The sequence below is a fragment of the Anabrus simplex genome, chromosome 2 (genome assembly GCF_040414725.1).
Source record: "Anabrus simplex isolate iqAnaSimp1 chromosome 2, ASM4041472v1, whole genome shotgun sequence".
NCBI classification, from domain to species: Eukaryota; Metazoa; Arthropoda; class Insecta; order Orthoptera; family Tettigoniidae; genus Anabrus; species Anabrus simplex.
Window position 1 is genome coordinate 964,773,921 of NC_090266.1, and position 26,206 is coordinate 964,800,126.

A 26,206-nucleotide genomic window follows, 5' to 3' on the forward strand; every position below is an offset into this window, starting at 1 on the left:
TCTGAAACAAAGAACTCCACATCGACCATTCAGCCAAGGAGTCTTCGGCAACTCTTTTTTATTATTATTATTGGGCGCTTTGGAGCTTCTTGTATCTCTTCAACATATTGGCAGAAACTGCTGCATCCTGTTGCATGGCTGAACCGCACATGACTTGATTCTCCGTCACCAAATGTTTTGAACATGGGAGTAATTTTCTACGCTTGTCCGTCACAAGATCAATAACGTAGAATCCAGCCTTCAAAACCTGCTCACCGGGCGAGTTAGTCGTGCTGTTAGGGGTGCGCAGCTGTGAGCTTGCATCCGGGAGATAGTGGGTTCGAACCCCACTGTCGGCAGCTCTGAAGATGGTTTTCCGTAGTTTCCCATTTTCACTCCAGGCAAATGCTAGGGCTGTACCTTAATTATGACCACGGCCGCTTCCTTCCCACTCCTAGCCCTTTCCTTTCCCATCGTCACAATAAGACCAATCTGTGTAATGCCTTCACCATGAAGTAGGCAGGTGGAATCGTAAATGTCTTCGTCAATCCATGAATTACAAAGCACAGCAGTTTGTTGGCGAGTTCAGGGTTTATTCCAATTTCTTCTTTGTAGAATCCCTCTGCTTCGACAAGTCCTCAGAATCTGTCCTCTTCATTATTATAGAGCAGCCGCTCTTTAACTACTATTTCGTCGTAAATAGGAAAGCAAACTTTCTTCATATCATTCTGCTTGCAATCTTTCCTTTATTTACTGTCAAATACCTGCTCCAAACTTTATCGCTCCTGGAGACCTATGTAATGTACTACGTGAAGGTGCCTATATTAATTCTGATCTCTGTCCATATTCGTAATCTTTCTGAGAAGCAATCCGCTGATAAATACAATGCCGTATGATACATCACTGATAAGAAATACAGTACCGGTACTAGCCTATTTTCCGCTATTTCATTCTGACAGGACTGGGACCATTTGGTGCTGCCGGCTACCGTGGATATTTGTAAACGCACTGTTTCATTCATTGCCGTAATAAAATGTTGTAATGAGCAGGCAGTATAAGCTGCCATTGGATGCAGATCGAGCAGGCAGTGGTTTGACGAGATAACAAGTTGTGAAGATATACCACTTGTAGAGTGAAAGCTTTAATTATTCTGCGGGGAGAAGTTTTTCTTCCAATATAGCAATGAGTATCCGATTGGTGGTTCTCGGTACGAATTGTGCTCCGAAGACAAATTATCATAAACATTCGTGCCATTGGTCTGCCAGTAATTGCCCGAGCCTTAAAAATGTTAACAGTTTTGATGTTGCATTATGATTTTTCAAACTATGTCTCTTGAGAGCTTCTTATTTGGTTGAGCCTACTATGAACGATAGTGAACGGCACGTCTCAGCTTCGACACTAATGTAAGTGGTGAAACTAGAATATTGGTTAGGTTTTCTTTGTTGTTGTGTAAGATTTTTGTTTGACACTGTCATGTATTCGCAGTGGAACATTTAAGGTATGCATTTAATTGGGTTAATTTTTTATCGTGTTTTATCTTAGTATTTTAATTGTATATTGCTTTTTAGGTATAACTGTCATCTTATTGAAGTGACATAACCAACTTTGTTTTAGTTCACGAACAGTATTTATTAAAGTACATAATATGTTTTTGTTTCGCAAGTAATGACAGTGAGCAGCAAAATGAAGACCAGGCGTTTCAAGATGCGTCCGATATAAGGTACCTGTTACAAGCTCAATGGTTTGTTGGTGTTGGATGGGCTTAACAGTTAACAACTTACAAAATGGAACAGCTGACTATTGGTGCAAATGAATCGGGCAGTGGGATCTGATAGAGAACACACCATGATGTGTTTTAGTTAATGTAATGTTTGTGAATTATGATTTTCCAAACTGTCTCCTTCATGCCTTTTTTTTTTTTTTTTTGTTAGGATGTTATTGTTGATGTTTAGGGAGTATATTGATTTACCATGTGCATAATTCAAGCCCTTCACATGGCAAATTTGGTTATTTTCAGGCTAATGCCATATGGGGACGTCAATGACACGCGTTGATAGACAGGGCGAGTTGGCTGTGCGGTTAGGGGTGCGCGGCTGTGAGCTCGCATTCGGGAGATAGTGGGTTAGAATCCCACTGTCGGCAGCCCTGGAGATGGTTTTTCCGTGGTTTCCCATTTTCACCTTTCTGTGTCGGTGCGACGTAAAGAAAAAACAAAAAAACCAAAAACCCGCATTGATAGTGTGTTGGTACTAATAAATTGAATGCATCTCTTGTAAGGTTAAGCAGTGTTAAAACACATATAAGATACATTGTAAGTCGCAATGATATATCTCAAAGTTTGTGTGTCTGGTTCTTGAAATATTGGATATTTTAATCCATTTAGCGCAAGTAATAACTGTACAAGGACCCTTCGTAGCTTTACCACGTATGATTCTTGCTGTGTGGGTCATTGCAAAAGAAATTTGCAGTAGATGGTGTCGAGACTTGTTTTCATTATTATTTTGTAGAATGTTTTCTGATATTTGTACTATCTCCTAAGAGATCTCACCTAGTGTGTATTACCAAGGGGAAGCCAATTTCCTCATTATTGGACATTTTACTGATTGAAAGCTACCTTTTAGTATTGCATCACATTAAGGAATAAATTAAGTACATTAATATTTTTGTTTGGGGATTGGACTACAGAGTACATATATATATTTTTATTAAGAGCATACAAATGTACATAGAGAATTGTGGTTTAGTCTCTGCTATAATCTAGTAGGGTTCTCTTGCGATTCCTGCACCAGGAGAAGTGATATTTGTCTCAAAACTGATCACACAGACTACGTAAACAGTCTTTGTTGGGTTCATGGTATTTTGTATTCTTGCATATTCTGTGGTGGAATCCATGTATCGCCAACCTTGTCAGTACAGAACGCATGTCGTCGTTTTCTTTTGTCCATCTTCTATCAATCATGGCGCCTGTAGAATAGAAATGTTCTTCTATTTTCATCCGCTTGTCTCGTCGGAGGGTCAGTAGTTTCCTTTCTTGACTGGTTGATGGCAGCTTTAGGTGACATCTCAAGTCCTCAATGAAGAAGGTTTCTCTTGCGAATTCATATGCAGGCCTTGAGGGCACGTTTTTTGCTATTCCGAGGGCTCGTTTTAGGAAGCGGGCTTTTACTTTTTCTATTGTCTCTATATCTTTGACAGTTAGGAATTATGATCATTTGTGGCATACATGAAGTACTGCTTCATCTGTACTTTGTATAGCGCTTTTAAGATCAACCGTGTAACTGAGTGAGAGAATGCCTGCTTATTAAATTTAGCGTTTTTCAAGACTGCATGTTTTGATATGTTTTGTGGGAGAACATTGTCCCATAGAATATTGTTTTGCGGTTTCCATTTATGTTCCTACTTCGAAAAGTAGACTAGGTGATCACTTAACTTCAGTTTTCAGCTACATGGTGATGAGTTCTCTGTGGTACATCTCTTACCTCACTACCTTGAATATTATGGCTCAGTTTGCTCTTGCCAGTCTAGTGGAATACATTTATTTTTATGGACATATAGTAATAAGAAAGTATACGAATATCGTAGTTTATTTGGGAAATACAAATAGACTTTAGTTAACGGGGTATAATATAATGTTCAAATAAGAGTTCAGATTTCTATAGTCAGAATTTTATTTCTTGTGAAATTTTAGGCGTGCATAGTGAAAGGAAAAACTGCAGGATAAATAGTGGTAAAAAAGACCAAAAATTGATTGTTGTTCCTTTGAGGAAATTTTATGTTAAAATTGGGGTATCGATACCAACTTTGAGAGGATTTCAATGACTGTGTAATTTTACTATTTTGTCGACCAAATTAGATTTGAATTTGTTTCATTTTCTAGGTGTCATTGTTACTTCCTGTTTTTTTTTTTCCTCAGCAACATATGTTGTAGTTTTGTTGAGGAACGTTTTTCCAAGTTAATGAAACTTGTGATTCCTCCGTATATTCCACAACACATTTTAGTAGAAAATACTAGGGCTGCCAGTAAGTCATTCATTTCAGTGAAACAAATTTGAATATTGCACACTTTACTGGTAGTTTAAGAAGAAAATAATTTGCTCACAATACATTCTGACTACCTGACATGTCTCCTTTTAAACTGATATTGGGTGATTTATATTTTTATCAGGTATCCATTTCTTGTCAAGAGATTTTTTTAAAGTAAAACATTGAGCCTCCGTGGCTCAGGCAGCAGTGCGTCGGCCTCTCACTGCTGGGTTCCGTGGTTCAAATCCTGGTCACTCCATGTGAGATTTGTGCTGGACAAAGCGGAGGCGGGACAGGTTTTTCTCTGGGTACTCCGGTTTTCCCCGTCATCTTTCATTCCAGCAACACTCTCCACTATCATTTAATTTCATCTGTCGGTCATTAATTATTGCCCCCGAGGAGTGCGACAAGCCTCGGCAGATGGCACAATTCCCATCCTCGCCGCAAGATGGTGGCTTCATTCATTCCATCCCTGACTCTGTCACTGACTGGAAAACAGGTTGTAGGTTTTCATTTTCAGTAAAACATTATTGAGTCTATTAGTGACATGAGCTTGAAAGGAAGCTCACTTGAGGGGGCACAGAAGAGTCAGAACTTCCAAATGAGTTTCATAGAGACTGTTGTTGAGAAGAGTTTTGTTTCTCTGAAGAAATTTAATTTCTTCCCTTATCCAAATTTTATCAGTTTTTCTTTGGGTGGGGCGGGTTTTAGTGGTGTGCCTATGAGTTTTCGTAGTAAATTAAAATGTATGTGACATTAGTTAGGCATTTTTTCAAAAACTCTAAGTCTTTCCCTAATTTAGTAACCTTTATCTTTAAATGACAAGTTTTTTTTTTTTGCTAGCATGGATAGCATTACCATTGCATGTTATAAGTCTCATTCCGTAGTGACGGCCATCACTTAACAATAGAAAAGTCTTTGTTATCCTCCTTTTCAATACAAAAATGGCCTGCAAATACTGGATTGCTGTGTGGCCAGTTCGATGACATTCTCAGCTTTATTACTTGGCTGTCTCTTGTATCAGACAGCTCCTCAGTCGATCTTGCAAGGCTAAGTTAACAACTTTCTAGCCCTCGGTCCAGAATTAAAATCACTAGACTGGCCAGGAATTTAATCAGAGGCCTCAGAGTAAGAATCAGGCATACCACCGCTACACCACAGGGCTGGTTCCAAGTTGTAAACTCGCGGACAAAAGAAATCGTGCACCGAGCGAGTTGGCAGTGTGTATAGGGGCGTGCAGCTGTGAGCTTGCATTCGGGGGATGGTGGGTTCGAGCCCCACTGTTGGCAACCCTGAAGATGGTTTCCCATTTTAACACAAGGCAAATGGCGGGGCTGTACCTTAATTAAGGCCATCGTTGCCAAAGACCTATCTGTGTCGGTGCGACGCAAAAAAAAAATTAAGGCCACGGCTGCTTCCTTTCCACTCCTAGCACTTTTCCTGTCCCATTGTCGCCATAAGATCTATCTGTGTTGGTGCGGACAAAAGGCCAATTGTATTGTAGAAATCATGCACCAAGAAGGAATTGTCAGCTTTCTGCAAACCTTGGCATACAGTTGCATCTCAGGCAGATGGTCAAAAGATTAGCGTAGTAACGTGATTAGTTCAACGATGTTTGGCTCCATGGGTAAATGGTTAGCATGCTGGCCTTTGGTCACAGGGGTCCTGGGTTCAATTCCCAACAGGGTCGGGAATTTTAACCATAATTGGTTAATTTCACTGGCTTGGGGGCTGGGTGTATGTGTCATCTTCATCATTTCATCCTCATCACGACGTGCAGGTCGCCTACGAGTGTCGAATCATAAGACTTGCATATGGCGAGTCAGACTTGCCCTCGGACACTCGTGGCACTAAAAGCCATAAACCATTTCCTTTCAGTTCAACGATCTTGCTACCAAAGGCCGTGAATGTGCTCTCATTTGTAGCCAATAAAAGGGCTTGTACAGTCTACTAGGATGTAGTGGACTGTTGTTCTTGGTTGCAATCAAAGAGAATTTACCTATTCAACAGAGTTTGAGAGGAATGGTTGAGGCTTGATGGTTGTATTGGCAAATCACCAGCCACTTATGCCATCCTGACCACCCCAGGGATGCTTGAGGCATGCATCCACAGTGACCAGGCTCAGAATGCCCCTGCCCTTCGAGAAGCACGAAGTACGTGCAGATCCACCTGTTTTGTCGCTGGCCGTCCATAGACAATTACCACCATCATTACAGGCCCCTGTGTTGGGCTGAACTATTTCCAGGCACTTGCCTGAAAGAAATGTGGACTCACTACGCCCATTACAGTTTCTACTATTGATATCTGGCTGCCTTCGCCTCCGTTTGCAGTGGTGTCGGGAATGAGAAACCTGAACTGCTCCAGTCCGGAACCAAGTTATCTTTAGTGATGAATTCCAGCTTTTTGTGTGCACTGATGACTGCCATGTTAGAGTCTGGAGACCACATCGTGTGTGCCTCAATCATGCATGTGCTGTAGTGTGACATGTCACCACTGCTAGTGGTGAGGTGGTCTGGGAATCCATGACATACGACAGACGGTCACCCCTAGTAATAATGCAAGTTTGAATAACAGCGCAACGATATGTGGAGGACATCCTTCGACCACTCGTTGCCAGTCACGGCACTCTATTTCAGAATGATAATGCTTGGCCGCGCACAACAAGGTCGTTGGATGATAGCCTCTGTAACATCACACTGCAGTTACCAGCCCGATCCCCAGATTTAAAGTCGAACATGCCTGGGACTGCCTGGGATGCCATCTTCAGCAGCCTAGGTGTTTACAAGATCTAGAAAATGAGTGCAGTAAATATGGACAGATATGCCGCAGGGTATCGTACAAAACCTGTATGCCTCCATGACCGCCCATATTACAGCCTGTATCCAAGCTAATGGTAGACCAGTGGGGGTAATGGTCAGTGGTCTGCAATAAAATGTTTATTTTGCTGTAATATTGTAATAGTTTACTTACATTAACATTACAATAATCCAAAACAGGCTTCAAACAGTTCCCATAAATCCTTCTTGCTGTGTAATTTTTTTGTCAGTCCATTTATTTCAGATAATAATTATGATTTATATAGTTCTTCAATGAGTAATTATATGCTCATAAATTTACCTGTTAAATCTAGTATGGTATCACACATAGAATTAAAATTAAATGGTACCATTTATGCAGATGTTCTAGAAATATTCTTGTTTCTCGTGATCATTTTCTGAGTAGACTTGCACAGAGTTCAAGTCCTGTTGCAACCTTAAAATTGTAAAATATCAGACCATGAGAGTATTAATCAGGATATATGATTTGATTGTTTATGTGATAGCTAAGAAGGCAATTTTCTTAAAAGTTCTGATTGTTATTTTTTAATTTATTAAGCCCATTTAAAGATAAAAATAGAGACCTTGTGTTATGAGAAGTATGTGCATAGGCCTACTTTTAAATGGTGGTATTAATTTATTGCTATCAATCAGACTGTTGTATCTGCTGTGCTGGTTACTTGATGCACTGGATTTAAAGTAGAAAAGCTGTCACACTGTGAGTGGATCACAGGACTGTGCAATCCAATGTATAAACATTCTCATTTTAGTTTTAACAAATTTTATTTGCCATTTTAATGAATAAATGTGACAAAGTCTTGGAGGAACAGGAAAAACTGCCTTAAAAGTGTATGGACATACACCAGGATTGATACAAGAACTGGAAAAGATCCAAAGGAAAGCAGCACGATTTGCTCTGAGTTGTTTCCGACAAAAGAGTAGAGTTACAAATATGTTTGGAAATTTAAAGCTGGGAAGACTTGGGAGTAAGGAGACGAGCTGCTTGACGAACAAACGAAAAACATACAAGTGGAACAGTTTTATATGGAAAATTTAAAGGAAGTTCAAAATGTATTATACAAGTGCAAAAAAATGTAGATGTGAGAAGTATAAAGGGGTTTTACTTAACATGTTAGTATGTGGACTTGAAGTAGTCGGAGAGCAGTTTGAATGTGTTTTACTCGGTTCTGGTATGTCCTGACAAGACATGCAAGGACGGTGGTCACCGAAGGAAGACACGTAATTTGTCTTCAAAAATATTTTCATTCAGTCGACTTTCCCAGATACACAAAAAGCATATTCATAATTTCTTTAGCGGAGGCTTGTTCTTTGATACCTAGAATGGTATAGCTGCTCACAACTCTCCCAGATTGCTCAAACATCCACTCATTAAAGCAAACTTTATAATATGTCTAATGCCTTCCCAGTCGTAGTCCATTCCCATCCCACCAGTCGAAAATCTGCATGCATTAGTGTGATGTTAAACTCTCTTATATTGCACTGATATGACTCCTAAACAAATGTCAGCTCATACAAACATCTTCATCCAATGTGCTTATTATTAACATGACCTTTATCAATTTATTTTACTGGGCGAGTTGGCCGTGCGGTTAGGAGCGCGCAGCTGTGAACTTGCATCCGGGAGATAGTGAGATTGAACCCCACTGTCAGCAGCCCTGAAGATGGTTTTCCGTGGTTTCCCATTTTCACACCAGGCAAATGCTGGGGCTGTACCTTAATTAAGGCCACGGCCGCTTCCTTCCCACTCCTAGGCCTATCCTGTCCCATCGTCGCCATAAGACCTATCAGAGTCGGTGCGACGGGAAGCAACTAGTAAAAAAAAAAAAACCAAAAAAAAACACTATCCTATCTGTGTCGGTGCGACGTAAAGCGCATTCTTTTTAAAAAAAATACGTATCCTGTAGTCAGTGTTCCCTACAATTTGCACCAGGAACCATTCTCATTACTTTTATGTCTATTACCTCCAGCTTATGCGTAAAATGTCTAGTTCACCCAGCTATCACGTGTGTAGTAAAGCTGGCCTGTAAACAGCAATGTAAGAATAATTTGTCCTGTAAACTCTCTTTCTTCTTACAGAATACCATCAACCACAGCTGTCAATTTCCTGTATAAGCATTCCTACGACATGCTTCGATTTCTCTCATTGTCAGTATGATACCTTCCTGAGGAAAGAGACATACCATGTAGAGAAAATAGTCCTCATACTCCAGTTATAAATTCCTTCACTGGCATTCATTCTTCTTAGATTCCTTCTCGACTGAAAACACTTGCAAATGGTAATTTTCATATTATACTTGTTGGTTTTCAACTTTCAAGGTGTAGTTTAAAGTTGATCATTACAGTCTGCCATTATGATAATGAGAAAGAATGTGGTGGATACAGGAATGCTGTATAGTACTAGAAATGTATCTTCAGACAGCAGCATTTGAACATGGAGAAATCTGTACTTGGTGGTCGAATGATGCATTTAGGACAGAATTTAAATGTAAAATGAAGGCGTACCATATTAAAAACATGAGCAAGAAATGTTATAAATTACCGGGCGAGTTGGCCGTGCGGTTAGGAGCGCGCAGCTATGAGCTTGTATCCGGGAGATAGTGGGTTCGAACCCCACTGTTGGCAGCCTTGAAGATGGTTTTCCGTGGTTTCCAGTTTTCACACCAGGCAAATGCTGTGGCTGTACCTTAAGGCCATGGCCGCTTCCTTCCATTCCTAGGCCTTTTCTGTCCCATCATCGCCATAAGACGTATCTGTGTCGGTGCGACGTAAAGCCACTAGCAAAAAAAAAAAAAAAAAAAAGAGTTATGAATTAGGAAGCGTTGCATGGAGAAATGAATTAGAGCCAAAGAAATAATTAAAGAATCCCAACGGTTATTGTCAAAGAACTTTGAAAATAATGTGGAAAGGCTAGGTGAGGCAGTAGAGAAATATGTCTGCACTGTAATAAAGAATTCTAGATGAGAAGAGGGGGGAAAGATATCAGAGTGACATCACCGTTCGAATTCCACCTTATGTATGAGGGATTTTTCTAATGTATAGAAATATCCCATGGTTCATATTCCTTGTAAAACTTGGAATACCATGGCTATGAGCTTCAAGCTTGTTCACTTTTTTGTTTGTTTGTTAGAAACGGAGGGAAAATGGAAATGAATAGCATTTGTTTGTCAAATTGCTTCTGAGGAGTCTCTGACCTGTCTTAAAAGCTTGAGACTTGCTGCAAACCTTGTTAATATGTGCAGGTTTTGTCTGGGAGCTGTGTACAGCCCGAACTTTTAAAAGTTCCTGCAGTTTATTTCCTAGGGTGGGTTTGCAACCCCTAGTCAATTGAGTCATGATCGCCTGAGAATAAGAAGGGCCATAATATCTGAGAATGTTTCAAAGATGCCTGCTGCTATTCCAAAGCAACTTGGTATCCAGACTGTCAAGCCACCCAGCCATTGTCCATGATTGTGAATTAGGACGTATTTATGATAACCAGCATCACTGTCAACATAATTTTTATTTCTATCCAGTCTATCCATTTTATGCTAAATTTATAGAGTATATTGATGTCTGTGCTTTAGGCGCAGTGATTTACTTTTTGTTTTAATGGTGTAGTGTATAAATTGGAAATTTTTCTAGAGTTTGGATGTTCACAGTATGATTGTGATTATGCTATTTGTAAAGCACTGGTGAATGAAGTAGACATTTAAATTTTGATGAATCTCAGCAACACTTCAGTGCTGAATGAAAATTTATTCAAAATGCATAGATTTCTCAAGTACAGTGCATTAGGTTTTCAAATATTGCTCCAATAGATCACCTGTTCCTATAAAACTCATTAATATTTTAGATGCTAAGGAAGATATATTGAAGAGACTGCTAACAAGGTGTCTGGAACTTTGCATGTATTAACTTACGTGTTAATTGGGGTTCTCTTATTGATTGGTGTTTATAACCTGGCCTGTGCATGATGTATGACATTAGATATAAAATCATTCTGGTCTGAACTACTACTGGGCAGGAGTGTACAATGACAACTTAACCTATGACATAAAATTTTGTAAGAAATTGCCTTTCTCATTAATGTTATGTCAGCAGACTCTTGTTGAATATGTTCTCAACTCTTTACATGATCCTCTTTTCTGCTCTGTAAGTCATTAATTCATGAGGTTTTTACAGACTGTAGTGATAAATTGATTGCTGCAGTTTTATTGTATAGTGTAAGTCATTCATAATAATGTAGCCTAAAGTTTGGGCCTAAGTTAGTGTTCTATATGTACTGGCTTCTACTCGTGTCTTTGCCCTCACAGTAGTGGTTTCCGACATTAAAAAAATTCAAGCATGCTGGATGTGATACAAGTGTATGACATCCAGTATGTGGAGATTGTGTGGATGATGTAAGAACTGTTTTAAATAGCAAGACAATATTTCAGGCACTGTAGATGGATAGGGGTGGTGAAAGCTACTTAAAGAAGACTTTGAACTGTGTGAGAACATTGGCAGAGCTTAATTGTGCTGCTTTAATAACAGTGTGTGCTTTCAAGTGAGCTCTAAATTAATAAATTAGATCCTGTTAACGTCTAGGAGGAGATACTTGTATTTTTAACATAATTTCGAGTTGCGAAGAAAATGCTTGTGAACATTCTAAATTGTTGTTCTTATTCTCCTTTCCTGATAAGAATAATAGCTTGCCCATCATTTTGGTTTTTATCATATAAAACATGCACCAAAACAAACAATACCATATTTTGCTTGAAATTTTTTAGGAAGAAAAAAGCATATATTCAAAAAGAATATTCATTTTTAAGGGTCCCAGAGATCAAATTTAATCCAGGTGCATCCAGTCCTTCAGACGTGATAGTTCCACAGATTTCCAAACACATTTTCACATTTATTACATTAATAGGTATTAACTTATACTTGTCAGCCCCTCGCTTCACATTTATTGAGCACTCAGCTCAAGATTTACAAAGACGCAGAAATCCCTCAATACAATGGAGCACTAGCTCCGTAATTTACAAAATCAAGCCTCCTAGAGGCACTTTTACAACACTTGAAAAAGAGCTAACGTGCTCTCCGTTTTCCAAGCCTCTCCAAGGCGATATCAGAAAATACAATCACTTGCCATCAAGGCACAACTTTACAATTTGAAACAGGGGTATCTAGTACCCAACCTATTGGGCCGTAGCGGAAAAGAACAGGTTAAGTAAATGGCCCGAAACACAAATGAAAGGAGGCGAATGCTTGCGTTCCTAGATATGAACACTTAAAACCTAAAGGGCACTAGGCCGATGAAACGGGTGCTATTCCCAAACTATGGAGATGACTCGTATAAGAAGAAATTAAAGACATTTCGAAAAGGAAGGATACCCGTTACAAAACGTAGTCACCTCAAACCAATATGAAGGGGAGCTCAAGAGGGTATATCACTCTCTATCCCCGATTCACACTTAAAGATTTATGAAGTTATTACATAAGGCGGCAGAAGTTACATTTACAGAAAAGTAGGTTACATCGTTAAAGTTTCGGACCTATCCCTTGGGTTAAACTGCAGAGCTAGCAAGAAATAAAGATGTTAAACGGCCATTACCTTTCTGAAGAGCTGCTGCCTGAGGAAAGAGGCGCCTCCCGCCTCCTGCTTGACGCACACACTAAGTTAGATGTCGATCAAATGGCCAAGAGATGTGAAAATCCGCAGTTTATAAACCATCGGGGAAGGTTCGAGACCTTTCATGAATAATCAAGCCACACCCTCTCACTTTATTGGTTACCTTAAAGTTACACACAAAATCGAAGAAGCCTGTGATAGGCCAAAAATTAATTACAGAAATTAGGGATTGGCTAAATTCAAAACTGGCGGAAGGAAAAGATCAATATTGCCAACCCAAAAATGAACATAATTTAGTTAGAAAAACTTAAGAATACAAAACTTCTTTAAATCAAAGTTCATCCACTTCGTACCAGGGTGCATGATCATAGTTTTTGTAGTGACATCTATTGCAGAAGGTCCAAACTTCTTGATAAATGGTAAACAAAACACGTAGAATTTCATACAGTACATGAAACTTCAAAATAACAAAATTTCATTAGATTTCTGTAGTGACATCTTCTGATTAACGGTTTAAGTAGATGTAGTTTCAAGTTCACTGTTCCTCCAGAAGAGGAGTTCTTTTGGGCGCAAGATTTAAATGTGCGGCTTAGAGGTGTACCTCCCGGTAGAATTATTATTAAATATTTAGTCCACAGACTGGTCTGTTGTTACAAAATGTTGCAAAGCTGTACGATTGTTAGCAGCCCTTTTCATTGCTACGTAGTTTCCTATTCCGGCATCTTCCTGAATTTGTTTGAGATACATGTATCTTGGTCTTCCTCAAGGTCACTTTCTGTTAATAAGTCCCTCTACAATAATTGTCATTGGCTGAGAATGTTATTAAGGTGTGGCCCCACCAAGAAAGAAGTCTTCCAAATCAGTTGTATCAGAGATCTCTTCTGATTTTTCTCTGTTCATTACCTAAGTATTTGTCATCTTTTCTATCCACAAAACTGTAATGATTCTACGGAAACACCACATTTTGAAGGCCTCAAGATATTATACACGAGTCCGGTGGTATTTGAAGGTGCTCAAATGCGTCAGCCTCGTGTCGGTAGATTTACTGGCACGTAAAAGAACTCCTGCGGGACTAAATTCCGGCACCTCGGCGTCTCCGAAAACCGTAAAAGAGTAGTTAGTGGGACGTAAAGCAAATAACATTATTATTATTATTATTATATTATACACAACTTTTGCTTATTCTCCATATTTCTGACGCGTACACTACAACAGTCCAAACAAATACATGTAAGATCCTTATACGAAGGGGTGGACTGAGTTTGTTACACAGTAACTTCTTCTGCATAAAAGAAATCTTAGCTTGAGCAATACAGCTCTTTATCTCTGCCTTACACCTTCCATCCTCAGTTATTTTCTGGCTGAGATGGGTAAACTTTGGACTTGTTTGATCTTGTCATTGTGGATCACTAGGTGGAGTTGTTTTGGTGATAGCTACATGACTATGCATTTTGTGTTCGAGGTGTTTATCTTCACTCTGTACCTTTCCACATGGATGCAATTCTAGAAATCCTTGATTGTAATGAAGATGCATTACCTGCTAGTAAGGCCTGGTCATCTGCAAACTGTACATGCTCAACAGAATTTCAGAGATCCAGCTTATTCAAAAGCTTCGGGCTTCACAGAGTGATAAACCAAGCTAGCCCATGGGAGATATTTTAGGCCTCTATTTTAATTAATAAATGTGAGGGTGTTGGCTATGCTTTCCACTGCTTTCTATTCATGAGAATTAATGGTCCTGAGGAGAAAGTAGCTCGGTTTTCCTTACGTTGAAATTATCATTATTTTCCCCCATTAACTCTAAGCAAGCTTATCTAGGACAGGGAAGAAGTGCTTCCAGTGTAAATACCTCAGTTCCTCTCCTTCATTTCACATATTTGTTATGTGATGAAATGCCATGGATAGTGAAGCAGTGCCTAGAAATACAGTAGTTCAAAGTAGGGCTCTGTAGCTGAAGTTATGAAAGCAACTTGAAGCATATTCTAATCTGCATAATTTGTTTGTATGGTATATTCTTGGCGATTAATTTTCATTTCCACAAAGCAAAAAACTCTTTATTTTCTCCGTTAATGATTTGAACTTTGGTATCACCTTGTCTGCAGGTTCTATACAGTGCATGTCTTGTATTGTTTCCTAGTGAAAATGTCTGTTTCTTTTATAGATTCGTGCGACCTTTGCTCCTGTTGTGTGACCTGTTCTTGAGTTAAACAGATATCTTTCTTTGGAGTCATTTCTAATGAACGTGTTGCACATTTCCCAAAATGATCCATCAATATAATACTATCTCTTCCTCAAAATTTCATGGTTTTGGCATACCGTACCTTATTTTCTTGTTTAATATTTTGTGATAGTTTCCTTCACTGGTTGTAGATATACCTTTTACAAGGAATGGTTGTAGTGTATACATCAAAAATATATTCTGTAGATGAATTCTCATTCCCAAAAGTCTTGGATCTGTAATTGTCTGGAAGCAAATTCATTTGTTCAGTTTTCGAAACTCATGCTTGAACTTAAGTAATCCTACACAAACTGTGGTCTCTCCGCACTTCTGTTGAATGTGCACTGCATTGCTACCTGTCCATTGAGTAGCTACATGTTTCATGTGGGGGCTCAGCCCCACCTCAGTAATTCTTTATTAATTTTTTCTTTTTGTGTGTATCATTCACGCCCCCATAAATTTGACAATGCAGATTTATCCAACTGCTCAGACTAAAAGCATTGAAGTGTTCAGGTATGTTCTTCATTCTTGTGGAATAAAAATAAAATCAACATTTTAGTGATTATCTCGGTAATACTGTGAACAACACACACAATTTACATGTCATGAAAAAGCTTACGCTGTTTATGTAAAATAAAAGCTCATTCCATTTTCCATCTCTGAGGATAACTGATACATGGGTCTTGGAAGTCACGAAGAATAATATAATACGATAAATTCAACAACCTCTTCTGTCAGAGCTGTTACAGTGGGAAATATGTTATTTATATAACTTATTTTAACACTTTTTTTTACATCTGTTCTAAATTTTCATAATTTAAAAAGTTAATTTTTGAGGTTTTTATATCTGATTGATGTGGAATGTTCCCGACGCGCATTGAATTTCCCCTAAGAATTTTAATATGAGATCAATTAACAAGCACAACAAATTGTAAAACATTAATGAAAAATGCCAGTCACAGTCGAAAGTCTGTATATGTGGCTTATATTTTATTAAATGTATTAATGTGATCATTGAATAAATAATCCAGTCTCATCAGTTCATCAAGTAATATATCTTCCGCCAGGCCGAATGGCTCAACAGTTGAGGCACTGGTTTTCTGACCCCAATTTGGCAGGTTTGACCCTGGCTCAGTCCAGTGGTATTTGAAGGTGCTCACATACATCAGTCTCATGTCGGTAGATTTACTGGTACGTAAAAGAACTCCTGTGGGACTAATTGCGGCACTTTGAAGTCTCCAAAAGCCGTAAAAGCAGTTAGTGGAACGTAAAGCCAATAGCACTATTATTAATATATCCTCCATTTCAATAACCAAAGGGGCAATGGACAAAATAGTGAACTTCGACTTTTCAATAGCCCAGTCTTTTGACTTTGACAGCAGTATTGATCAGTTTTTTTTTTTTTTTTTTTTTTTTGCTAGGGGTTTTACGTCGCACCGACACAGATAGGTCTTATGGCGACGATGGGATAGGAAAGGCCTAGGAGTTGGAAGGAAGCGGCCGTGGCCTTAATTAAGGTACAGCCCCAGCATTTGCCTGGTGTGAAAATGGGAAACCACGGAAAACCATCTTCAGGGCTGCCGATAGTGGGATTCGAACCTACTATCTCCCGGATGCAAGCTCACAGCCGCGCGCCTCTACGCGCACGGCCAACTCGCCCGGTGTATTGATCAGTAATGAAATAATTACAATCAGAACTATTAAGGATAATAATTACAGCTAAGAACTGAACTTTGTTTAAGAGGTAATGTTCTCTTCAAGAGAATGTAGTTAGAGATCGAAAACCACAAAGCATGTCTTCAGATTTTTATTATCAGCACTATAAAGGATAGGAATGATAGCCAAGAACTCAATTTAAGTGTCAGTATCCTCCTCAGGAGAATATAACTTTGAGAATAAATACCACAAAGTGCAAACCATCAACCCTGTATGTACTATGTATGCAATCAGAACTGAAAAGAATAAGAATTTCAGCCACAAATTTAATCAGTGCCAAAACAGAATGAATGCTAAAAGAAAATTAAATTTGTGTCTTCATCCTGAAGTTGTCAGCTCCGTTTGCGTATACCCCCAATGGAGATGAGCTGCGTGTATCTTTTATATCAGTTCTCCTGCCAGTCCACTGCTATTTTCATGTTTGTATGTCCTTTCATCCTGCGGCTGTGAGCTTGCATCCGGGAGATAGCGGGGTTCGAATCCCTTAATTAATTAATTAAGGCCACGGCTGCTTCCTTCCAACTCCTAGCCCTTTCCTGTCCCATTGTTGTCATAAGACCTATCTGTGCCGGTGCAATGTAAAGCCACTAGCAAAAAACAAAACAAAAAACAAGTCTTCATTATCTCTGTAATTAATAATGATCTCTCCAAGACCTTTAAATTTTCAGAAACACCATGATGTTGGAATGTTGTCTCACAGTACTTCCTTAACATGCCAAAAGCCTATGGTACACACTTAGGAACTTAAACTGCCCCAAATACCACCAGCCTCAGCTGGGATCAAATCTGCTATCTAGGGAACAGAACAACTGGCCGACTGTGCCATTGACATTTGCCGCTGCAACTAATAATGATCTTAAACATATATTTCATCCTACAAAAGGAATTTATAATGTGCTAGTTAATCTACTGATGTAGGTGTCTCTCACCTAAGCATGCTTATATACCAAGCAACTTTACCTGGATTCAATATCAGCAACTCTGGTCACAGGAGGCAAGTGCCTAGTCATCAGCTATATTTGCAACATGTTAATTCTGATTAGTAATTGCATTACTGTAGTAATCCGTTATCTCTGAAACTGGTTGTACATTGATGTACTACTGATCACCTTACTAAAAATAACAGCCAGAGATTTCAGCTGATAACTTTTTTAACATTAATGCTGAAAATGCACGAAGGATGTCTAAACAGTAATCAAATATCTTCCAGGCAATGATTACTTATGTATGTTCTTTACATGATACTCGTAGAATTTCAAATTAGCTCAAAATAACACAGGTTGTTCAAGGACAGAGGTATGCTTTATATGTATGAGAAAGGGGAGTTTTAACACTATGATTAATAACAAAAGATCTCCATTACTGGTGAAAATCTGTCACTGAAACACTCCAAGCTTAAAATAAGCCAACACTGGATCAAAGTAAGAGGTCTGAATGGCTTTGAAGATCAATTCGTCAGGTTATCATGGGTTGGAGCGAGAGAACAGAGAAGGCTAGTGCTGACTGCAAATAGAGTTTTATGAAGGTATTTAATTTGTTCACAGTATTTTACGGATTGAAAGCTGAAAGGCATGAAAATCTGTAATAAAAATTTATCTATGTAGGTTTATATCTTTGTGTGTGATTAACTCATTGAAGTTATAGGCATGTGTGTATGTATGCATGTATGTTAAGTCCTGAGGCTCGTTTGATCCTCAACAGCTCCATCATCAGCTGTCATAGGTGGCCTAGGTGTCTCTGAAGAGGCGTACTAGGGAAATGAGTGAGGTAGTTTCCCTCACAAAGCTAGAAGTTGCTATTACATCTCAGTCTGCCAAGCCCACTGAAAGGCCTGCCACCAACTGACCCTACGATTAATGTTTTCACACCATTCATAATGGACAGGCTGCATAAGGAATGGCATTACTAGCATCACTCACACCTCGGTCACTTTCATGTTGTCAAAGCCAGGGATGAGACTGAGAAAGGTCAATGAATGTAACAAATTTGTTCTAGCCCACACTAGAAGACATAGTGCATTGTGAACACTAGGTCTTCCCAGCAAATGCATTACGCAGTTATAGCATGAAATAATTAAGAAATCTTGAATCACATCATTATGGAATTTGTCTTAAGTACGGTAGTAATTCAGATTCTTTTTTGAAGATTTGCCTTTTGCAGAACACGTTTGTCTGACAAACTAATAGATTGTTTACTGCTGTAGTACCAGCATAGGTTATGTTACAGCTCAGTGTTAATTTAGCCAGTCTTCACAAATATTAACTCATGATATGGAATATATAAATTGCTTTTAATGAAACCAGCTTTGTACATAGCATACTGAATGCGCAATGACTTTAAAAATTGTACTTGTTAATTATATCTTCTGGAGTTATAACCTACAATGTGGAATAGACTACTGATACATTCTTACTAACTGACTCACAAATCAGTTTCAAAACCATCTATGCTCTTTTGTTCTTGGCCTGAATGACTGCTACTAAGTTGCATGTAAACGATAATGAAATTTTCAAATTTTTCCATAACTGTTATTTCCTGTTTATGTAGACATTCAATTTACCTGTTGTAATGAAATAATATACAGCCTACGGTAATGTTTTAATTGTATGATTCACTCCAAAGGACACTGTAGTCTAGTGAATGCCGGTAATAGGTGGGTTTTTTTTTACTATGAGAATGATCTGTATAAAATACTGGTGGAAGATAGAAACATTATGTATAGGGGATGGTTTATGCTTTGGCTAATAAAGGATTAACATTTTCCTAATGAGAACTTTTGTGAAAATGAATTAAATAGTTGGTTATGATGAATGTGCTATTGTTATACATTCACAGACAGTGCAAACATGATGTAACTTTTGTATGTCACTTTCTTGAGTAAGTTTGAACCATTTACTGATGTTTAGTTGTTCAGGCCACAGATTTTTATCTGGATTCTGGCATGCGTAGAGTTTGGCAATCAGGATCTAAACTAAGCCTTAGTGTGGCAAGCTATCTGTCTTCATCAAGTGGGGCATCACATCTTAGTACACTGTGAGCTCATTCCATTTGCTTAGGTTTATTCAACTGTTCATGTTTGAAATTTGTAAATACATAATTCACAATGAATAAGTTATGTAGAAAGCACATGAAATCTCCAAAAAATCAGTATTTGTAATATATTACTGGAATTTTAGTACAAAAGCTCGAGTAAATGTGAATTGCTCCAGTGTTTTCATGTAATACAAAGTACAGCCTGCTCACATTGAAAATAATTTTGCTTTGTTGAAACTTCTTTCATTGTAAAAGTACGCCTCATTATGGTTGTTAAGATTAGCAGTGAATTGCAGAGTCGACTGTTAGCTTCATATGTAATGGATTTCTCATAAATTAATGAAGTTGCAGTTTCTCTTTTTGAAGAAAGTAATTTTCTATGTAATGATTTCCAAAATAAATACAGTTCTGTCTTCATTGTAGAATTTTTCTGTGAATATTAGTCCAGAAAATTGTTCTTCTCTTACTGGCAGGTCATCAGATCAGCCTGAAACTTGCATTCATTAGCATGATTTCAAGTTTTTCACCCACATATTTTGTTTCAAAATCAGAAGGGCATGTTTTTATTATTTTTCAGAGAGAAATGGGTCATAATATGTTCTTGTAAATATTTTTGTAAAAGCACAGTTGCACTGCTTATACAGAATGTATGACTTGTCTCTGTCACAGTTTTCCTTTTCTCTGAACATACTTCAGGATCAAATTTAAAAGTGCCAGGGGTACAGTGTAGGCCTACTTCTTGTTAGGTGCTCTCCTCCTATACTCAATGTCAGGGGACCAAATTCTGACAGTCAGTTAATTTTTAAGAGGGCTTTAACACAAAAAGATCTGTACCATTAAATGTTATATATTAAAGAACCAACTTTTTTCAGGGCAAAATTTCATCTGTCACTATTTCTCTCAAACAAAACAAAACAAAACAAAACAAAACATGCCACTACAGCCCTGTTGGGCCTTGGTCCACCGGGTGACCACTGCTCAGCCTGAAGGCTTCAAGATTACAAAGTGGTCAGTGCCACGAATCCTCTCGGCCATTATTCTGTCTTTCTAGATTGGAATAGCTCCTCAGTTGTTATCAGGTAGTCAGATGTGGGTAAAAATTTCTGACCGTGTCAGGAATCGAACCCGGGGTATCCCAGTTAAGAGGCAAGATTGCTACCCCCTAGACTGCCATTAATCTCTGTCAAAACCAATAGTAATTGAAGCCGTGATGAACCATTATCATCATTTGATGTAAAAGTAACTTCTAATTTACTTTTCTCATTTTTGCCTTCCTAGTTTTATAAATTCTACCTAAGATCCACTTCCTTCTGTCATCTTCAGTGACAGATACTAAGTCATCGTCTTTCTGTTCCAAAGACAACAAGTTCAGTTCTGAGTTTGGTGGCATGTGAGGCTATTTAAATGCGATAACTCAGTTGTTGACTTCTGGCATGTTAAAAAACTTCCTTTGATAAATACTGACTTTCCAACATTTCTTAAAATCTATAGCAATTGAGGGGCATTAGACAGCAAAATTATTCCATTTCATCTTAAACAAGATTCTTTTGAACTTGCCAGATGAAGGGGTTCTGTCAGCTTCTACACTGAATTAATTATAGTACTGTTAGCGTTAGACACTGCACATTACCTTGCAGACCTTCATGAAATACAAAAATGAATTTGCTCTGTCATTTCAATTTCAGTGAGATAATGAGACAACACATAACTACAGAAGATTTCTTAACACTGTGACAATCATTCATCTAAACCATAAATTTTGTGGATTCAGTGGATATTCTGAGAATTGTTTTTCAAAATATTATGTTATGCAAGCCAAAATCCTGCTTGCATGTTCTTGATATTAAGAGGTAAATAAGTCATTTGCAATGTAATATTAGTCTGATCTCTAAATCTGTATTGAATGAGTCTTTCTGTTATATTTTCTGATAACTGATATTTGGACCAGCCATTGTCTCGACTTATTCTGGTAATATGCTTACAATATTGTAATTTTTTATTCCACCTTTTCAATACAATTGGTTTTATGTTGTTAGATCATAATGCTACAACACTATTTTATAGGGACATGTTTTGCTTGAATTTCAAGCATCCTCAGCCTATATAATCATCTCAAGGTTAAGACCTGTCATATTTGATTTGCTTTGACAAATTTGTGCTTAATTATAATTCTAAAATTAAGTAATAAAATATATAAACATAGGAATTTATGAATACATTAATAGTTTAACAATATGAATGACTATACTAACATTGGAATAACCGTTAATTCTAAAGATATTGACGTCCAAAACACAGTATCTTCAAATGTTGAAAATTTGGCTAAGATTGTTTTCTCAAAGTTCTAGTTTATTAAAAACAATTGTAATTTGAGTCGTAATTATAGTTAAAACTTATTGTTGTCTGAAGATTAAAATCTTGGATACGTTGGAATTCAGCTTCAAGTTTTAATTTTGAGGCTTGCTACTTATTTTAATAGTTTTGAACAGTAAAATGTTGAATTAGTTTGTTTCATCGAACTAGTCTTGTTTTTATGATCAGATTTTCCGTTGGTAGTAGTTTGTATTTATGAACCTTTTAGTTAAAAGGGACGTCAATCCAAAATCTTGAGGAGTTGATTTGCTTCTTTCATAATATTTGAATTATGGTGCGTAACAAAGTCCACAGGGTTTTGTAGTAGCAGTCAAAGGGATGCACCATCATTCAAATATTACGAAAGCAGCAAATCAACTCCTCAAGATTTTGGATTGACGTCCCTTTTGACTAAACCACTCATAAATACAAACTACTACCAATGGAAAATCTGATCATAAAAACAAGACTAGTTCGATGAAACAAACTAATTCAACATTTTACTGTTCAAAACTATTAAATTACAGTAGCAAGCCTCAAAATTAAAACTTGAAGCTGAATTCCAACATATCCAAGATTTTAATCTTCAGACACCAATAAGTTTTAACTATAATTATGACTCACATTACAATTGTTTTTAATAAACTAGAACTTTGAGAAAACAATTTTAGCCAAATTTTCAACATTTGAAGATATTGTGTTTTGGACGTCAATATCTTTAGAATTAACGGTTATTCCAATTTTAGTATAGTCATTCATATTGTTAAACTATTAATGTATTCATAAATTTCTATGTTTATATATTTTATTACTTAATTTTAGAATTATAATTAAGCACAAATTTGTCAAAGCAAATCAAATATGACAGGTCTTAACCTTGAGATGATTATATAGGCTGAGGATGCTTGAAATTCAAGCGAAACATGTCCCCATAAAATAGTGTTGTAGCATTATGATCTAACAACATAAAACCAATTGTATTGAAAAGGTGGAATAAAAAATTACAATATTGTAAGCGTATTATAGCAAATTCAATACGGGTCTAATCATGAGATTAGTTACATGTAATAAAATTATTCTGGTAAGTCTCTGACTGACTGAGATTGGTAATGTATGTTCAGAGAAATTAGTGTTTTGATTTGTAATAGTTGTCTGTGTCTCTGAAACTGTAAGGTGACACTGTTATTTACAGTATGGAAAATGAACTCTCTCCTGAGATACATGCCATAAGTTATGAAGAACAGATTTTTATGGCTTAGTGAAATACACAGTTCAAAAAAATTAGGGGAACATGTTTTTGAACGTATGCCATGCTCCACAAAACAGTACCTCACACCCAGGTATGTTACCAACTATACCTTTATTCTTTACCGTTGAAGTATACAAAAGAACATCATTGGATTTGCGTTCATTTTCAGAACACAAACGGAAATGCCCAAATAGGGGCAAAAACAATGTGATAAGTCATCCAGGGTGGATTTTTATCACAGTTGGAGAGCTTCAGTATGGTGTATGTCCTCCATGAGCATTTATCACAGCTTGGCACCTACGTGGCATACTCCGTATAAGTCAACGGAGGTCATGTTGCAGTATCAGGTCTCATTCTTCAATGAGAGACTGTTCGAGGTCTTGGAGAGTCTGTGGTGGTACAGGATGCCCACGAACACTTCTGTCAAGCCTATCCCACAAATGCTCGATGGGATTAAGGTTGGGACTCGCTGCTGGCCAATCCATCTCTTGAATGTCCTGTTCTCGCAAAACAGCTCTGGTGATGTGTGCTACATGAGCCCTGGCATTGTCGTGCACGAGTACGAATTCAGGGCCAACACCGTATGCAGCAACCAACACATGCTGTAGCAGTATCAGCTCGATGTACCCCGCAGCGGTAAGATTACCACGGATGACGACAAGATCCGTACGGCCATCAGTACTGATGCCACCCCACACCATCACAGAACGTTGTCCGAATTGGTCGCCTACCTAGACAACATTTGGCATGTACTGCTCACCACAACGTCTCCGTAGACATCGACGTCCGTCACGCTGTGTCGGGAAATCTGGACTCGTCTGTGATCAGCACAGGTCTCCATTGGCGAAGTTGCCAGTTGACGTGGGTACGGGCGAACAGAAGGCGAGCTACGCAATGTTGCTGCGTTAAACGGGGCACTCGAACAGGACGTTTGGGTCGTATGGACACTTCTCTTAACCGGTTCCTTACTGTCTGGTCAGACACCGTGACTCCAGTGACCCTCCTGAGGTCTTGTTGCAGTTCTCTGGCAGTTGCTGAATGACGCCACAATGCACAAATCCTCGGATATCGGTCATCCTGTGGGGTTGTCGTGTCCATGACCTTGTCAACCCTCCTTGTGAACTGGCCTGTCTTACTGTAGCGATTCCACAAGCGTTGAATAACCGACGGAGAGACATTGTGATCTACAGTAACATGACGAAATGTCCATCTTTCCTGGATGAAAGTGATGGCCCATGGGACCTGAACCTCGTTATGATGTCTCATGGGATGTGCTGGTTTACGTACAATGTGCTCAAATGACCACAGTAGTCTGTGTACCTCACGACGACACAGGGACGCACCGCTATTCACTTTGTTTTGAGGGGTCAACTGACAGTTTAATGCATGGCTATGCCTACAGATGGAGTATAACTTCGATTTGACATACCCTAAGTAGCTAAGGTCTCAAGGTATGCTGTACGACCATTGGAACCCCATCTACCAAATTAATGTTCACATACCAGACGTTAAAAAACAAGTTTCCCTAATTTTTTTGAACTGTGTAGTTCTAGTGTAATATTAGTTGAAGCATATTAACAATGAATTCAAAGTTATCATTTATTGATAATATGTCTGCTAGGATGTTATGTACTGTATGACATAAGCAAAAAGTTTTGATTTAAAATAAACACATACTTAAGAATATCTTGATTTTGTTAGATTTTGAGTGGAATATTAGCTTCTTTATTGATAATGCATATAATCTGATAATGTTTTGAAAACAAAATGTGCTTATATGTTACATTTTAAATGTACTCTGTCTGATCAAAAATGTCTGGACACCCCTCTGTAGATGCCAATTGGATACTAGATGCAACTACGATCATCCCTGCTGCTATAAAAGTCGGCTAAATGCTCGATGTTCAGTGCCACTAGATACCTCTAGAGTGGGTGGAACAAGGGAGCTTAGTGACTTCGAATGTGAAATGGTTATTAGTTGCAACATCATTACGCAATCAGCCATGGTCATTTCTGCCCTTCTAAAGTTGCCCAAGTCAACTGTTGGGGATGTCATTGTGAAGAAGAAGTGCAAAGACATAACCACAACAAAACCATGACAGGGTAGGCCACTTGTATTCACCAATAACCATCTCTTAGTGTTGAAGAAGATGGTACGAGAAAATTAGATCGATTGTATGATACCTTCAAGCATGAATTCTGGAGTGCCAGTAATTGTACAGCTAGAACCTTGATCCTGTGCCAGGAGATATGAAGACTGGGATTCAAGGCTCGGGCACCTGCCGATAAACTGCACATTTCACCATGGAATGCTAAGCGCAGCGTTGGGTGGTGTAAAGAGCGCTGCCACTGGTCTGTGGATGTCTGGGGGCACATGATTTGGGGTAACAAATCATGCTGTAAGTTACCATATAGGAGTCAGGTTGCACGATTTGGGTGTGATGAATGATACGTGCCAGACTGTTCAGTGCTCACTGTGAAATTTGACATAAGTTGGGTGACAGTGCAGGGATGTTTTTTCATGGAAGGGACTTTGTCCTCTCCTAATACTACAGAGAATGTCGAACGTAGAAGGAAATGCTGACATTTTGACCAGCTGCACGTATGTATAGAAGAAGACAAATTTGGAAATGATTGCTCTGTGTTTCAGTACGATAATCCTCCCTGTCATAAAGCAGGGTCTGTTCATGAATGGTTTGTCAATGGTAAGGTTATGAAAATAGACTTGTCAGTGCAGAGCCCTGAACTCAATCCTGTCAAACACCTTTGGGATGAACTATTATGACAAATTCGCTCTAGACCCCAACAGCCCACATTGCTAAGTGCATTTGGTACAGTACTGTAGGAAGAAAGGTCTGTCATCCATCCTGCTTTAATGTCCACTTCTTGGCAGTATATTTGAGAAAAACTTAGAGGAGAGTTTTGAGTAGATGTCAGGATGCTTTTGATCAGATAGTAGGTATATATATAGACTGACAAAATTTATTCTTTGTTAAACACTGATGACATCAGTGCACAAAGGAATGAGCTAGCTACTTCAATTGAAAATGGTTCTGTACAATATACTTACCAGAGGGAAAAAAATGTTTTAGCAATGTGTTAAGTATACCTTCAGCTTTTCTCTTTGCCTGAAGTAATGTAAATATAATTTTCCTTGTATGACAATCTAATGTTTTTAAAGTTTTCAATTAGTATTCAACAGTAATATC

General features: G+C 38.3%; 1 protein-coding gene across 4 annotated transcripts in view; it reads left to right on the top strand.

Annotated features, from left to right (window-relative positions):
* Positions 1–1,079: 1,079 nt before the first annotated feature.
* The window catches only part of GramD1B (GRAM domain containing 1B), a 557,013-nt gene continuing 531,886 nt past the window's right edge, over positions 1,080–26,206 (top strand). For 2 of the 4 annotated variants that reach the window (XM_067141766.2, XM_067141765.2), the window contains exons 1-2: positions 1,080–1,382; positions 1,643–1,699. In XM_067141766.2, the coding sequence (XP_066997867.1) occupies positions 1,342–1,382; positions 1,643–1,699 (98 nt within the window). In that variant the 5' untranslated portion in view covers positions 1,080–1,341. The remainder of the gene's footprint in view (positions 1,383–1,642; positions 1,700–26,206) is intronic. The other 2 variants (XM_067141763.2, XM_067141764.2) reach the window with 2 other exon arrangements.